The sequence below is a fragment of the Pogona vitticeps genome, chromosome 1 (genome assembly GCF_051106095.1).
Source record: "Pogona vitticeps strain Pit_001003342236 chromosome 1, PviZW2.1, whole genome shotgun sequence".
In the NCBI taxonomy this organism is placed as follows: Eukaryota; Metazoa; Chordata; class Lepidosauria; order Squamata; family Agamidae; genus Pogona; species Pogona vitticeps.
In genome coordinates, this window is record NC_135783.1 from 183,968,548 (window position 1) to 183,984,147 (window position 15,600).

The 15,600-nt window shown below is 42.1% G+C and overlaps 1 protein-coding gene across 2 annotated transcripts in view; it reads right to left on the reverse strand.

Moving 5' to 3' along the window:
- The window catches only part of LOC110089019 (aldehyde oxidase 1), an 82,279-nt gene extending 69,506 nt beyond the window's left edge, over window positions 1–12,773 (reverse strand). Inside the window, exons 1-2 of one of the 2 annotated variants that reach the window (XM_078379898.1) lie at window positions 12,568–12,773; window positions 3,042–3,099 (exon numbers count right to left, since the gene is read on the reverse strand). Coding sequence is in view for 1 of the 2 variants with exons in the window: in XM_072979043.2 (XP_072835144.2) it covers window positions 3,042–3,099; window positions 12,568–12,633 (124 nt within the window). In the remaining variant the exon portion in view is untranslated. The remainder of the gene's footprint in view (window positions 1–3,041; window positions 3,100–12,567) is intronic. The other variant, XM_072979043.2, reaches the window with a different exon arrangement.
- Window positions 12,774–15,600: the final 2,827 nt, after the last annotated feature.

Sequence of the window (15,600 nt, forward strand, 5' to 3'; positions counted from 1 at the left end):
CCTGGCTTCAGAGACACACATATTGGGAGGTTGATTCCTTGCTGTGCATCTTGGGAGAAAAGCTGTGCTTGTCTTTCACCAGAAGAAGGTATTGAGAAATTTACACCTAGAAAACTGTGTCAACAGTCACCATTCATTGGAACTGTCTAGATGGCACATCATCATCATCCCCCTTTCCCATCTTTTTCACTACTCAATATTTTGCCTTAGTGGGTGGCTGCTATGGAAGTAAAAATTCCATCTATGTTGAATTTTGGCTTATTATGAAAATGTTAAATGCACAAGAACTCCCCAAGCAAAATCAGCGTTGTGTAGGGGTTTTCTGAAGATAAAATGGGGAGAACAAGAGTTACATACACTGCCTTGTCCTCACTGAAGGACAAGCAGGATATAAATGTAACGAATTAAATCAAAATAACATTTAACATGCAATATAGGCATTTTAAGTGACACTTCGGGCAGAGCATCACAGAGTTTCATATGTGTGTATGTGTGCATGTCACAAAGAATTTCTGCGCACACTTATTTGGAAATTCATAAAGCTTTGTTCCGTGGTGCTAAAATGCTGTTTCTGCCATGAACTGAATTTACAGAATTCTGGCTGACTAATACTTTCTTGATGTCCTTCAATACAAATTTCATACCACAGCTAGCGAGATTGTGAGGTGGAGGTTGTAATTCAAAGAACCTGGGAAGAAAGTGCCAAGGGAGGTTTTGCCTTGGAATATGCTTTTCACAGGTTTTTTTTCAACGATAGTAATGGTAGCCAATTAGAAATGAGGGCTGAAACAAATTAATATTCTATATGGGGTAACAGTAAGAGTAACAATCCCTGCTAATCCAAAGGACTGAATAAGGGAACAAGCTCCTTTTACACTGTACTGTTCCAACTCTAGTGAAAATGACAAACTAACAAGTGCTACAGATCAACCACCAAAGCAATTTATTTTCATAACTAAGAACATACATATTGCTTGAAGTCCATAGACCAACCACAGGGATCAGCCACAAACAAAAATATTCAGAAAATAGTCAAATGTAAAATGTATTAAGAAAAAAATAATGTATGCTAAATCACACCGCCATTCCTACCACAAATTATACATAATTTAATGGAACTTACATTGAGTTAAACTAGACAGATAGCTCAGCAGTTTAGGTATCTAGTTGCAGAGCCAGAGGCTATAATACTGTTTATAATACTGTGTGAAATTTCTTGATATTGCTCCCAAAGCCCCAATGACTATGGGGACCACTGAAGTGTGTTTCATCCACAAGCAAAATGTTTCAATTGCTAGGTCTTTGTTAGCTTTTCCAGTTCTTTATTTTCAGCTCTGGCATCCTCTGCAATTGCAATGTCAATGATCAAGACATTTCTTCGTTCTATTACTACTATGTCTGGTGTGTTATGTTCAAGGTGTCTATCAATTTGGATCCAGAAATCCCACAAGATCATGACTTCCTCATTTTCTGACACCTTCTCTACCCTGGTTTTTTGGAGGCTGGCAAGTTATATTTTTTGCATAAATTGTTATCATCATCATCATTCTTTAAAAAAGAAAACAAGAAAAGTTCACTGTGATAATTTTAGAAGGATGATAATTTTTATGCTAGTAATCAAAACATCTTGAAGACACAAAACAAACAAGACAGAATGAGAACATTTTCAAGGTGCATATTATTCAATGCTTTGTCTTAATTGATGTGAAACATTTTTACCTATTTCTCCAACTAAAGAAGTGTTTTGAACAGCTAGCAAAGATTAGGCAGTCCCTGCCCTCAGACTTTCAGTCTAAAAGACACAATTCAAGAAGGAATGGGATGGTAAGTTTTTAATGAATACTGGGATTGTGCTACTTGCGCATAAGCTGTCATGCGGGCAAAGAGAGGCTGTGTCATTTTCACGGAGCTCACTACTCACACAACAGCAACACTTGCAAAAAGGACATGATTATGTGTTACTACGTTGTTGGGACCTCAGTGAAAGCTCAATAGGATACTGGGCAAATATCATGCAATTACCAGCTGGAATAGATTCAGCACTTCAAATAATATATGTAATTTTCTGCCCACATTTCTTGTCCTCCTTTATTGGATGTTTCCCAGCTTGGCCATTCTATATAACCCTGAAGCTACAAACCTCAAATGTTACAGAGGGAAGCCTCAAGGCTGCATAACTTTAATGCTGGCTTTATCAATAAATTAAGTCAAAGCAGCAAACCAAAAACTGATCCGGTGGCATAAATTGTAATTCTCTGCTATTGGTAAAAATAAGAACAGCTATGTTAGATCAGACCAAGGGCTTATCTAGGCCAATGCTCTGTTTACATAAGGGCCAACCTCCTCCTGGGGGCAAGACAGCCAGGACATGAGTGACATTACACCTTCTGTTCCACACTCCACAGGACAAAAGGGAAGTCACATTAAACATTGTCCCTATTCCTGAAGACTCCCTGCTGTGTGTCTATTCTTGCACTGCTAGTGAGGTCAATCATACAGCTGATTGCACAAAAGAGAGCTTGGTGGAGGAGAGGGAGATGCTTAACCCGTTTCTCTTGTGCTCCATATTGGGCAACAGGACACCAGTCACCCAGTGTTCCTGAGACTGTACCAGGTCTACATTTTTTTCCAAGTAAAAATGAATCAACCTGCATGTTTACATTTATCCCCCCCTCCCAACAGTACAGATTGCAAGCAACTGATGCAGACAATGTTTGTTTGAAGTAATCAATGTATCCCTCTATCTCTCAATAGTACAGAAAGCTTCAACTGAGGGGATGGAGGACTGATTTTATAAATTGTCAATGTGGAACAGATGAAGCACCTCCAGTTTCTGCTTCCTGTCTGTCTTTCAGAGTGAAAAAAAATCAGCAGACAAATTACAGATGTCTCATATCACATGTAGTTTGTGTGTGTGTGTGTGTGTGTGTGTGTGTGTGTGTGTGTGTGTGTGTGTGTGAGAGAGAGAGAGAGAGAGAGAGAGAGAGAGAGAGATAAAAGACTAAATTGATTCTGTTCTGTCACAAGCAAGAAAAGGATACGTCCCTTCCTCAAGTAAGGCAGCAACATCTGTTCAGGATCTGCATTCTTCTCCACTATCTACAGCAGGGAGTGAAAACACAATGTTTAGGAATTAGGCGCATAGTAATAATGAGCGAGTGCAAGAAAACAAACATATCTCCCTTTCTTCCTTGAAATACACCCGTCAAATCTTCCACAACTGGACAAAAAAGCCATATTTAGTAAATGCCGTATTTGATACGGCCAGCTAGGCCAATGTGATGATGACCATCCAACTTGCTCTGTCAGACTAATATCAGACAGGTGCTCTGTCACCGTGTGACAACATTAAGTGTGTTTTAGTAAGCAAAATGAAAGTTGCTACTATCTGGTTCAAAATAAGAACATGCTCATTTAGAAATGAAACTAGTGCTGTCACACGCACTATCCAATACTGTAATACTTGCGCAACTATACTGGATACGGGAAAATACTAGAAAGATAGCCAGCTGCCCCACCTCTTTTTCCCATAGCCTTTCTACTCTTGGCCCTTTTCACCCTGAGGCGGGGAATTCAGAGCAAGCATGGGGTGAGGGGAGGTACTGAGCCATTTTACTCCATTTCTTGGCATGCAACCCTTATCCCAGCATTTGTGCCTTTTAAGAAGTGAAGTCCACCAAGGCTTTACACATGCACCAGCACTGCCACCACCCCAGATACATTCTTTCTGACTTCAAACCCCATTAGTTTGGCAAAGTGGTTTCAGACACCAGAAAGAGTACTTGGATTTCCTCTGCAGATACACACCCAAATACTGGAAAGGATTATATGTAATTTATTAAAAGAAAAAAGCAAAGCCAAAAACTAGAAAAGATTAATGGCTACAAAACAAGGTCATCTGGCAAAATTCAAAGAAAAAACCAAACAAAAATGGCAAAAATGTGGTGGCACCTTAAAGACTATTATATTTTAATGTGAGCTTTCATGAACAAGTCCATTTTGTTGGACATATGGGAAAAAATGAAATGCTTGATGAAATAAGATACACAAGTAAAACATACTAAATACTCGTTGGCTCTAAGAGACTTTTTTCTAAATTGGGTATTGGTTACACCTCACATGCAGTGATTTATGGCCTGCGTTAGGTTCAAAAACAAGGTCACTTATTTTACTGATTGATTGATTGATTGATTTGATTTGATTTGTATCCCGCCCATCTAGACGACGTCTACTCTGGGTGGCTTACATCAAAAATATGAAAAACAATATATAAACAATTAAAATGACAATTTAAATATTAATATTAAAATTATCAGTGGCATTCAAGATGGAAAAGCAAAATGGGAGTTAGGATAGAAAAGAAAATCAAGTAATGACCGGAGGGAAGGCCTGCTTAAAGAGCCAGGTCTTAAGTTGGTTCTTAAGTCAAAGAAAAGCTTGCAAAGTCTTGGATCTTCCCAAAAGAAGGACACACATAGAAACATATAAAGTCTATGTTACAGTAACGGTGATGTCATCTGCCCGTCATTGCTATGGTTGTTTGTCATCTGCCAATAGCGTGACGGGAGGTGGGACATAAGAGGGTGGAGCTAGGGTATTTAAGGGGGAGTGAATGAGGTGTGAGTCAGATAGGGACTTGATAGGGTCTGGATAGGGACTTAGGGCTTGCACATGTTGTGTAGTCCTGTGCTATATATTAGAGTGAAGGTCTGAGAGAGAGAGTGTGTGTGGGGTATTTTATTATTACTGATTGCCTTTTATTTTAATTATTATAATGATTTACCATTCCTTTTGTTATTATCAATAAACATAAGTTTTCATTTTAAAAATCATACTTTTGTCTGAAGAGTCTTATGAGGGAATGGTTGGTGGCAGCATGAAATAAAGTGAGTGTGAGTGTGACATGGCAGCTCCTTTGTGACGTGAGAGGAGGCTGTCACAATAAAACTGGTGTCCAGCGGTTGGGATACGAGTTGTCCAGTAAAGCCTTGGCCAAAGTGACCAGAGCAATTTCAGTTAGGGTCACCTGAAGTGAAGAGCGTGGGTAACTCTCTAGGATTTGACTCAAGGGGAGCAAATCTAGTGGAGAGGCGCTTGAGCTTCAGTGTGGGAGAACTGAGATAGGAGCTCTGTGGTGTCCATTTTGTGAGGGAGAGTGCCCCAAAGCAGAGGCTGTGATGGTTTGGTCAGCATGTCCAGAGTTAGGAAAACTCTGTGGGGACACAGACCAAGGGCAGCAAAGCTGAGGGATCTCCATTTTAATCAGCAGAACCTAAGTGTGGGTAGAGCTGTATTAAAATTAAAGTGGTGCCAAAGGCAGATTAATAAAGTATCCTTAGTTTGGCAAGGGGCCCAGTATAAGGGGCAGAAGACACCAAAGAAGTGGAGTTACAGTTACCAGCTCACAGCTAGGCCAGCTGGTGTACTCTGCAACTAAATATCAGACCTTAGCACAGGAAGGAAAAAAGTGATTTAAACAGAGGCTTGGAAATAAAACAGAGCCTTTTTTGTGATTAACATGCCCTTAACTCGCAGTAAGAAATCTGAAATTGAACTGAGATCTGCAGAGATGGCTGACAGTTCAGGTGATGAGGTTAATGGTGAAGAGGAAAGATTTTCCTCAGCGCAAGAGGAAGAATCCTCTAGGGAACATTTAACAGACCTCAGAAAATTTGAGTTGGAACATGAATTCAGAATGAGGCAATTAGAAAAGGAGGAAAAAGAGAGAGAGAGACAATTTGAACTGGAGAAACAGCGTATGTCTTTTGAGATTCGGAGGCTGGAATTAATGAACCAGAACAATAACAACAACAACAGAAATTCTAACTCTGAGGAAGGACAGTTGTCAAAAACAGATTTAAAGAAATTCCCTTCTTATAAACAGGGGGACTGTCCAGAAGCATTCCTTACGCTTTTTGAAAGAGCATGTGCAGATTTCTCTGTTAGAGAGTCAGAGAAAATGATAATTTTAAGGTCTCTAATCAGTGGGAAAATGGCTGAAGTCTACGCCGATATGCCAATCGAACTAAGTAAAAATTATTCAGAATTTAAAAAGATGGTTTTTACTAGATTTGGCATAAATGCAGAACACCTGATAAAGAAATTCAGATCGCTGTCAAAGAAATCAGATGAGTCTTACACACAGCTTGGTTTCAATTTAGTTAAATGTTTGGACAAGTGGTTAACACAGGAGGGTGTACAGACAATTCAACAATTACAAAATATTACAGGATTGGAACAGTTCTATTCCTTACTCCATGGTGAAATTAAATATCTGGTCCAAGAGAAGAAACCTTCAGATGTTAGACAAGCAGCTGAGATTGCAGATTTTATTTCACAAATAAGAGGGTCTTCGTATTCTGAGGGAAAAAAACTGAGGAAAACATGGGAAGACTACCCTAAATATTCCAAAGGGCAAGTTCAGAGCCAGCAGAAAGTGGGCGGCCATTTTGGTGGAAAGTCTTCAGAACAGGGCCAAGCCAAAAGCCAGATTTTGGAGGGAAAAGAAAAACTAAAAAATATGGCTGGAAAAAGCTCATGGAGAGAAAGAATTTGTTACAACTGCCAAGAGAGGGGCCATATTGCTTCCCAGTGTACTAAAACAAAACAAAATAAAGAAATTTTACCTCAGGAAATGAATTTAAACAAGGCTAAGTCTGTTTATTGCATTCAGAATAGTCAAATGGCTCCCCCTAGAGAAGAGCCGGTTGTCATGGAAATGACAGCAGAGTCAGCAGAGCTCTCTAAAATGGATACATATATTGGAGAGATCTCAAGTTATGATGATAATATTCCTATTGCTGAAATTAAACACTGTTTATATATTAGAACTGATTCTCAATTATTTGAATCAGCTGGAGACAATATAGGAATATTTGAACAAAACTATTTAGCATTGAGAGACACTTGCTCCCAAGTTACCATTTGTTACTCTGATATAGTACCTCAGAAGCACATAATTCCTAATCAGCATATGACAATCAAAGGGATTGGGAAGGAGGTAGTGATTTTGCCTGTAGCAGAAGTTTTAATTCGTTATCAGGGATGGCAAGGGAATTGGCGCGTTGGAGTTTCATCGCAAATCCCTGCAGCAGTGCTTATAGGGACAGATCTCTCAAAACATGTTAAGAGTGCATTGGTGGTTACACGATCACAACCAGAACAAACTGAGGCAGAAAGAAACGTTACTGATTTTCAAGAGAAAGATGGAAATATACCCCAAGCTGAGGCATTTTCTCTAGAAATACCTCAGAAAAGTATATTTTCCCAAGAGCAGCTAGCAGACCCCACTTTAAAAGTCTGTTTTGAGAAAGTGGCTGACAAAGAATTATTACCTGAATCCCCTGAACGTTTCATTATCAAACAAGGGTTGCTATACAGAGAAAAACTGATAAATATTTCAAAAGGGGGACCTGAGATTAGAAGCCAGTTAGTTCAACCAGATAAATATTGTTCAATGATTTTGGGAAGGGGACATGCAGACATATTCACTGCACATTTGGGTATAAATACGTAAGACCAAACTGAGAATAACCCAGAATTTTTACTGGCTTAAAATAGAAAAACAGAGTAGAAATTTCTATCAGAAATTTGATGTGTGCCAGAACCAGAGTCATAACAGTGACCAGACTGAGGTTAAGCTGTGCCCTTTTCCAGAAATCTCTACACCTGTTAAAAGTATTGAAGCAGACATTATAGAACCATCGTTTGCCTCCAGACTTATAGAGATATTGTGGCAGATTTGTGGAGTAAAACATTTGAAAACTTCTCCTTATCATCAGCAGAGTGATGAATTAACGGAGCAGTTTGGTGGGACCATTCCAACTGAACTGTTAATAGAGGGGATGGTGAAAGGTCCATGTAGTTGTTATTCATGAAATGGGTGACCTCAGTTCCATTAGTGAGGGAGATGAGCACCTGGCAGGAAGATGGTTCATGTAAATGCCCTTTAGCCATATTGTAGAGAAGAAAAAATTGTGCTGTTTACAATGAAAGCAGCTGATAAAGGAGAACATGAGTTACCCTTCTGGGAAGGGAGGGGTCAGCCAAAGTTCAACCCAGAAGAGGTGAAGATCAGCCCTGCCCTATCCATAAAACAGCAGAGTGATCTAAAAACATTGGTTAATAAGTATCAACAGGTTTTCTCCAGCAAACCTGGTGTAGCTCTGGGAGTGTTGCATAGAATTGTTACTGGAAATGCACCCCCGCATGCTGTAACCCCATACAGAGTAACCCATGATAGTGTTCTCCCCCATAGGGAAAACAATGTTGAGAATGTATCTGTGAGACAATATGTAGAGGTGGAGAAAGGCATCCACTCTGAGGCTTTAAAGAGGGACGCCTCCAGAGATGGTCAGGTGGAGGAGAGGAAATTGCCTGTCCTTTCCCCAAATGAGATGATGAGGCCGCAAGCCAGAAAGAGAGCTGGCTTCACTATGACACATCCATCTGATGACATCCCGGGGTCAACCGAGTGGCCGATGACCGCCAGACGACGGAAGAGGTTGCGGAGGAAGGAGCCTGTGGATGTCAGAGGGACTCCTGAGTGCCAGCAGTCGTATAGCTGAAAGAGGCGGTAACATCTGGACCAGTCTTCATTACACCTGGTTACCACTGTGGGTCCACCTTCATTTCAAATGCTGTGAAATATGGACTTGGAGAGGTGAGGTGGTGCGCTGATGACTGCGAGAGAGAGCATGCTTTGGACACTGATAACCTGGACTTTGCAAAAGAGACTCAAATCTTGCCTCGAAAGCCAAATGACTGACGGAACAGGACTGGACAGTTGTAATTGTCATTGAAATTTGCATATCCATGGACAGTAACGTGCTTTAATATTGCAGGACTATGAGGTTAAGGTTGTCAAAGGGACAATGAACTGTGTTGCTGATGCCTTATCCCGAAGACCCGACGACGATGGTTGAACGAACATGGACTCTTAAAATATAACTAAGTGTAAAAATATAAAATGTATTGTTATTGCATTATTATTTGGGTATATAAATATGCAATTGTTTATTTACAATGTAAGTATATTTTTAAACATATAGTTATGCATAAATGTGTTTAATATGGTTGTGGTAAGTGTTATAATGTGGTATGCATTGTTGTGTTTTATGTGCAGTTGTTTTGGGGTGAAAAGCACCTTAGCTTTCCCCCCACAAAACAACTTTTATAAGGGGGGAGGTAATGTTACAGTAATGGTGATGTCATCTGCCCGTCATTGCTATGGTTGTTTGTCATCTGCCAATAGCGTGACGGGAGGTAGGACATAAGAGGGTGGAGCTAGGGTATTTAAGGGGGAGTGAATGAGGTGTGAGTCAGATAGGGACTTGATAGGGTCTGGATAGGGACTTAGGGAGTTAGGGCTTGTACATGTTGTGTAGTCCTGTGCTATATATTAGAGTGAAGGTCTGAGAGAGAGAGTGTGTGGGGGGGTATTTTATTATTACTGATTGCCTTTTATTTTAATTATTATAGTGATTTACCATTCCTTTTGTTATTATCAATAAACATAAGTTTTCATTTTAAAAATCATACTTTTGTCTGAAGAGTCTTATGGGGGAATGGTTGGTGGCAGCGTGAAATAAAATGAGTGTGACGTGGCAGCTCCTTTGTGACGTGAGAGGAGGCTGTCACAGTCTATGTGTTCATGAAGGCTTTTACTGCTGGGATCCAATGGTTGTTGTGGGTTTTTTGGGCTGTTTGGCTGTGTTCTGGAGGTTTGGCTGGCATCTTCAGAGGACAGGAGTAGAATTCTCTCTGGGTCCTGGTATAGTGTGTGGGATTGTTGAATATTTGTAGCTGTGGGATCAGGGCTTTTTGTTTTGTTCTTTTCAGGAGACTGGGTGTTTCCTGTGATCAGGATGTTTTGTTGTGATAAGTGGGGAGCTGATCTGTCACTGTGATTGATGGGTGTAGTTAGCTGGTCTTTTGTGTGCAATGATCAGCCAACAACACCCATCAATCACAGTGACAGATCATCTCCCCCCCTTATCACAACAAAAGACACCCTGATTACAGGAAATACCCAATCTCCTGGGGAAAAAAATCCTGATCCCACAGCTACAAATACTCAACTATCCCACACATTACACCAGAACACAGACAAAATTTTAGCTCCTGTCCTCTGAAAATGCTGGCCACAGAGACTGGCGAAACATGAGGAAGAAAAACCTCCAGAATACGGCCAAGCAGCCCAAAAACCCCACAACAACCATATAAAATCTATCTTAATCTGGTCCTTATTCCTATCCATATTGTTACTTGCATAAGGTCTACTTTTGTGTAAGCAGATAATCTCCTGGTGAAAATGGAGCATTACCCCTAATTGGACAGGATGCTCTAACTCTCTCTCTCTGTCTCTCTGTTGCAGGCTTCTTGTAGAGAACAAAAGCCTAAATTACAGAACCTCAAGTACCTGGCATTAAGGCTTAATTATTTGAAGTCATTATCTCTCTAAGAGGGCTTAATCCTTTGGCAACATTTGTCACTGCCTCTGGGCAGGAAGAACTTTCCTAGAGAACCAGATATTCTCCATATACCGTATATATCAAAGCTTTGAACAATCTTTAAATAAACAATGAGGCAACATTCTGGCTACTGAAGTTACTTGAGGCATATCAGATATTGATCTGTTCCTCTTGCAATCCACCTCATGACTTTTCCCATTACACATTTTATTTTCTGTTCCCGTGTTTCATCTCTTTACAGACCTGCTGGATCACTTTGGACACTCACAATCAGCACAGCCTACAAAAAAATGTATCTTCCTGGATGAGCTCAGGAAAACCTCAACTAGCAATGAAAATTATCAGTTAAATCACCATGAGGAAAAATAATGGCAAATTTAGATAACTATTTTCTACCAGGGCGGTTTTTTTTTTTTTTGTTGCTACTTCACAATTATACAGTATAGCGTGACGCCCTGAGTATGGCTTGAAAGCACTTAGTGGAGCCGTTTTGCTGACGCTTAGCTGAATCTGATCAATGCCTGGGCAGAAGAGTACAGTATCAAGGAAAGAGATTTCAGCTAAACATAAGGAAGAACGTCCTGATAATAAGAGCTGAATAACTATGGAATAGCCAAACACACAAAATGGTGGACTTTTCTCCATTGGAAGCTTTTAAACAGAAATTGAATAGCCATCTGTCAGATATGCTTTAGCTGTGGATGTTTTTGCTTCCACAAGGAGCTGGACTTGATGACCCTTCAGGTCTCTTTCAACTCCATGGTTCTATGATTCTGTGACCTGAGAATCCTCAACTAAATACAGACCCTGCCCAAGAGGGGGCAACTTCCAGATGTCCAGAAATACACCAATCTCTGGACTTCTGAGGGCTGCATCCATACCCTTGATTACACACACTTAAAACTAATTGTTACAGATATGATTGTGTCTTTTTAAAAAAGTCCTCCTATGATATCTAATAGCTTTTTAATTTTTTTTTTTTTAAAAAGAGGTGGGGCAGGAGTGCTGTGACCTTTCAAGATGGCAAATTTGCCCCTTATGCCCCCTTACAGGACACAAGGGGAAGTTTTTTAAAGCTAATTTGCCTCTCAATTTGCATATTGGAGTGGGAGCCGCTGCCCCCAATAACCAGGGGCCTAACTCTGGGCCCTTGGGGACTGCCAGCAGCGCGTTCCCAATCCTCATCTAGGGGATGTAATTTCTTCCCAGTGTTCCTTTTTTCTATTTCCTTGCTGGTGTACTCCAATATGCTCAACTCTCCTGCTTTAGTCCAGTCCTTCCTTCAACACCCCTTCCCAGAACTCCTAATCCTAAATTGCATCCTGAAAGAACAAATTTTGCTTTTTCCCCGCAGAGTTCAGAAAAGTTACTTTTTTGGATGTCAGCTCCCTGAATCTGCAGCTAGTGTGTGGCGTTTTGATCATGCTGCCCAGGATACTGGCTGAGGATACAGCCCCCCCCCCCCCCGTAACTTTTCCAAGCTCTGATCCTCAAAACATGCTTTTTCTAATCTAGCTGAGATCCCAGTACTTTCAGGAAGCCAGAGCTAGCTGGAGACTGAACATATGATGAACAAACACAGAAGAATGTTTACAGAGGGTAAATAACAGCAAGAACGCTGGCACTCATTTGTTGATTCAAACAGATCGTAAAAGAAGAGACGACGTCTTCAAAGGCAAGTGACTACTTGCAATTCTACTCAGATTAGTTTTCTTAAGGAGTCACGCAGACTAATGCTGGTAATTTTATACGACCCCAGTAACAACTCTCCTGGAGTCAGGGGGCTTGATTCCTCAGCAAAAGTGCACGCTTGAAACCGAAACCACAACGTCCGCGGCTTTGCCAATCCGAGCGGCAATGCCCTTGAGTCCCCGGGACCTCGCGCCCTCTCCCGGTTGCACGAAGCACCTGGAGGGTGCAGAAGGCGGGCGTCCCCTCGGGTTAGGGCTGGGAGCCTCGGCCGTTGGGGCGCTGGGCTCCTTCGGAGGCTCTTCTCCCGAGAAGTACAGGGGAGCCTCCCCCTTCTTCCTTGGGTCCCACGGGGAGCGCGGAAAGCCTCCTCCCTTCACCACACTTCCTCGCCTCTCCCACTCACCCTTTTGCCATTCACGTAGAAAACCAGCTCGTCGGGAGCCTTGCCTGCTCGTGGCGGGAGAGACATGGTGGGCGAGCGGCGGAAAAGACAGCCTCGGCAAGAGGACACCCCCCAGAGCCTCCGGGAAAAGGAGGCACTGACGGCCCGAGCAGGGACCTCCAGCGATAATAAAAAACGCGAGGCGGGCCTTTCGCCTGTCAGCGTCGCCGCCTCCGCCTCCGCCTCCTCCTGCCTTGGAGCCAGGGAAGGCGGCGGGAGGGAAGTGCCCGCCAATTTCACGGCCGGCCCAAGGAGAACAGAGGCGGCAGCCGGGCTGCCAAGGCTTTCTCGGGCGCTCAGTCCAACGGGCTTCCAGGGGGGCCCCTCGCCATCCTGGCGCTTGGAACGGGGGGGGGGAGATAGACTGTCTTCCCCTCAGTGCACCCGGGCACCCGCGACTCTCTCCCCTACCGTATGCTCGCCACTATCCTGCCAGCGGTGTGAGGCTGCCAGAGAAGGACTGGCTAAACCTCACCTCCTGGTGAGGTCCATGGCTTGGTGGAGACTTGAACTTGGGGCTGTCAAGCCCCAGCTCAATAGTCCACTACACGCGCTCCGTCGTCGCTCAGTGCAACAGAAGACAAGAAGTTCAGAACTTTCTGACAAGAAAAGCTGGCGTCGGCCTCATCTGGAAAAGCTTTCAGTAGCCACCGGGCGATGCTTCAGGTGAATTGAAGGCAATGAGTCAAGAAGCAGTTCAGGACAGAAGCTGCCCCGCCTCCTGTTTCTAACACCAACAGCAATGATGATGATGATGATGATGATGATGATGATGATATGTCATCAAATCAATTCTGAGTTATTTCGACCCTTTCCAAGGTTTTCAAGGTAGAGAGTACTCAGAAGTGGTTTCCTACTCCCTTCTTCTGCGGGTGCCCTGGGACTGTGCAGCTTGCCCAAGGCCACAAAGGATGGCTCTACTCATAGGAGGCACCCTGGAGAAATCAAATTCCTAACCTTTGGCTTTAAGTGGTGTATTAATAAAGAAGTGGCACAGAATTCGGGGTAGTGATCTGTGCACCTGTAATTCACTTAATTCCACAATGGAAGGCCAGTAACCTAGGAAATGGAATTAAACAGCACATTCCCAAACACACACACACACACGCACACACGCACACACGCACACACACTTCACTGCATTCACCAGCTCAAATAATTAGACACTGCTTTAAAGGAAAAAAAGGGGGAAAGTTTTATCCTCTGTTTGTAGACTTCAGTACAATACAGGCTCGAAAGTATTACAGAAGTCACTAAGATTTTAGTAGAAAAGACTTTTAAGAGGGAAATATTATAAACAAGTAGTTTTACGTAGTCAAAAATATCCCATCTTGGATGATTTACTCGCATACATGGTAGCCTTAGTGTAACCTTTGCTCAGGGATGTTGCTGATTATAGTATGATTAAGAAATAACTTATTTTTGTTGATCTGGTGTTGCGTGTTGTCCTGGTCATGCTTATTTACATTTGTATTCAAGCTATATTTAAAGGGATGACATTTGTATTCAAAGGAATACATTTGTATTCAAGCTATATTTAAAGAAGGACTGCACTGCTCAAAATGATCTTTAAAAGTTTCTCTGGTGACCAAAAATGCAAAACTGCCATGTTGCATTGTGCAAGATTGCCATGTTGCAAAAACTGCACTCGTTAGCACACGAGAACTCACAGGAGTTCCACACGAAAACTCCACACGAGAACTCACAGGAGTTCCACACGAGAACTCCACACGAGAACTCACAGGAGTGAATGTTCAAAGATATCTTTGAACATTAATTAGCTCCTGTGAGTTCTTGTGTTCTGCAGAATAAAACTTTGAAATCCTAGTTTGTGTCTGAACTCTTACTCCTCAGCTCAGGTGAGTATTTGGTAAGAACCTCTGGAGCTAACGAGTGCAGTTTTTGCAACATGGCAATCTTGCACAATGCAACATGGCAGTTTTGCACTTTTGGTCACCAGGAAAGCTTTTAAAGATCACTTTGAGCAGTGCAGTCCTTCTTTCACAAAGCATTTAACACAGCTGCCTCAGTATGGGAGGCTTGCATTAAGCAATTGTATATGTCTTGGGCTTTCAGGTGAGTTTCTGACCTCCCTCCATAATGAAAAATTATTTTCTATCAATTTAGGCAGCTTTTCTGAGTTATCACGGTTAGCATCCATCCTTCTATTTCTGAGCAAAACAAAATTGCAGCTCTGTTTCTTTAGCAGGTACTGTAATGCACTTAGTTTGGGGGGTGGGTGGGACAACACAACCCTTAAACTTCAACCCAAAAAACCCCAAAATACTTGCTAAAATCAGTTTTTCTGCTTGTGACTACCAGGGTCTGGGCTCATAGTATTAACAGCAGGAATACCTTTAATTCCCTTAACTGCAAAATTGAAGGTCAATAACCTAGGAGTCAGCATTAAACAGCAAGTTCCCAGCTCAAATAATTACTCTGACACTGCTTTAAAGTAATAAGGAAAAATAGTTTTGCTCTCTGCTGTTTGTAGACTTCAGTATAGTACAGGCCTGAGAAACTTTGTATCAGGAATGAAAAGAGAAAAAGAAAAAAACAAATTTGGCTCCTCTCAGCCCACATGGTTGAGGGAGAAATGGTGGACATGGGACGAGCTGATCTAGAGCATTCATGCCCTTAGGTGTCCCAGTTGGAAGGAGAGAAAACAAACTCCTAAATAAAGGCCAATAAACCTGAAGAAGCAGGGGAGGGGGCATCTTTGCCCACCAAGAGAAAAGGTCAGCTCATTGGTCAGAAAAGGGGGACATGCAAGCAACCCAGCATATTAGTTTGATAGAACTTCCTCTTAGATGATCATGCATTCATATGCATACTGCATTGTGAATAGAGATGTTATCACCACCTGCACAGGCGCAGGTGGTGATAACATCCTGGTCAGGTTATCATCACCTGCACAGGTGGTGATAAAAAGGGTCCACTCAAAATTCTGCCACTGCTGTGACCTCCACGATCCTTCCAATGGCTCCGGAGACA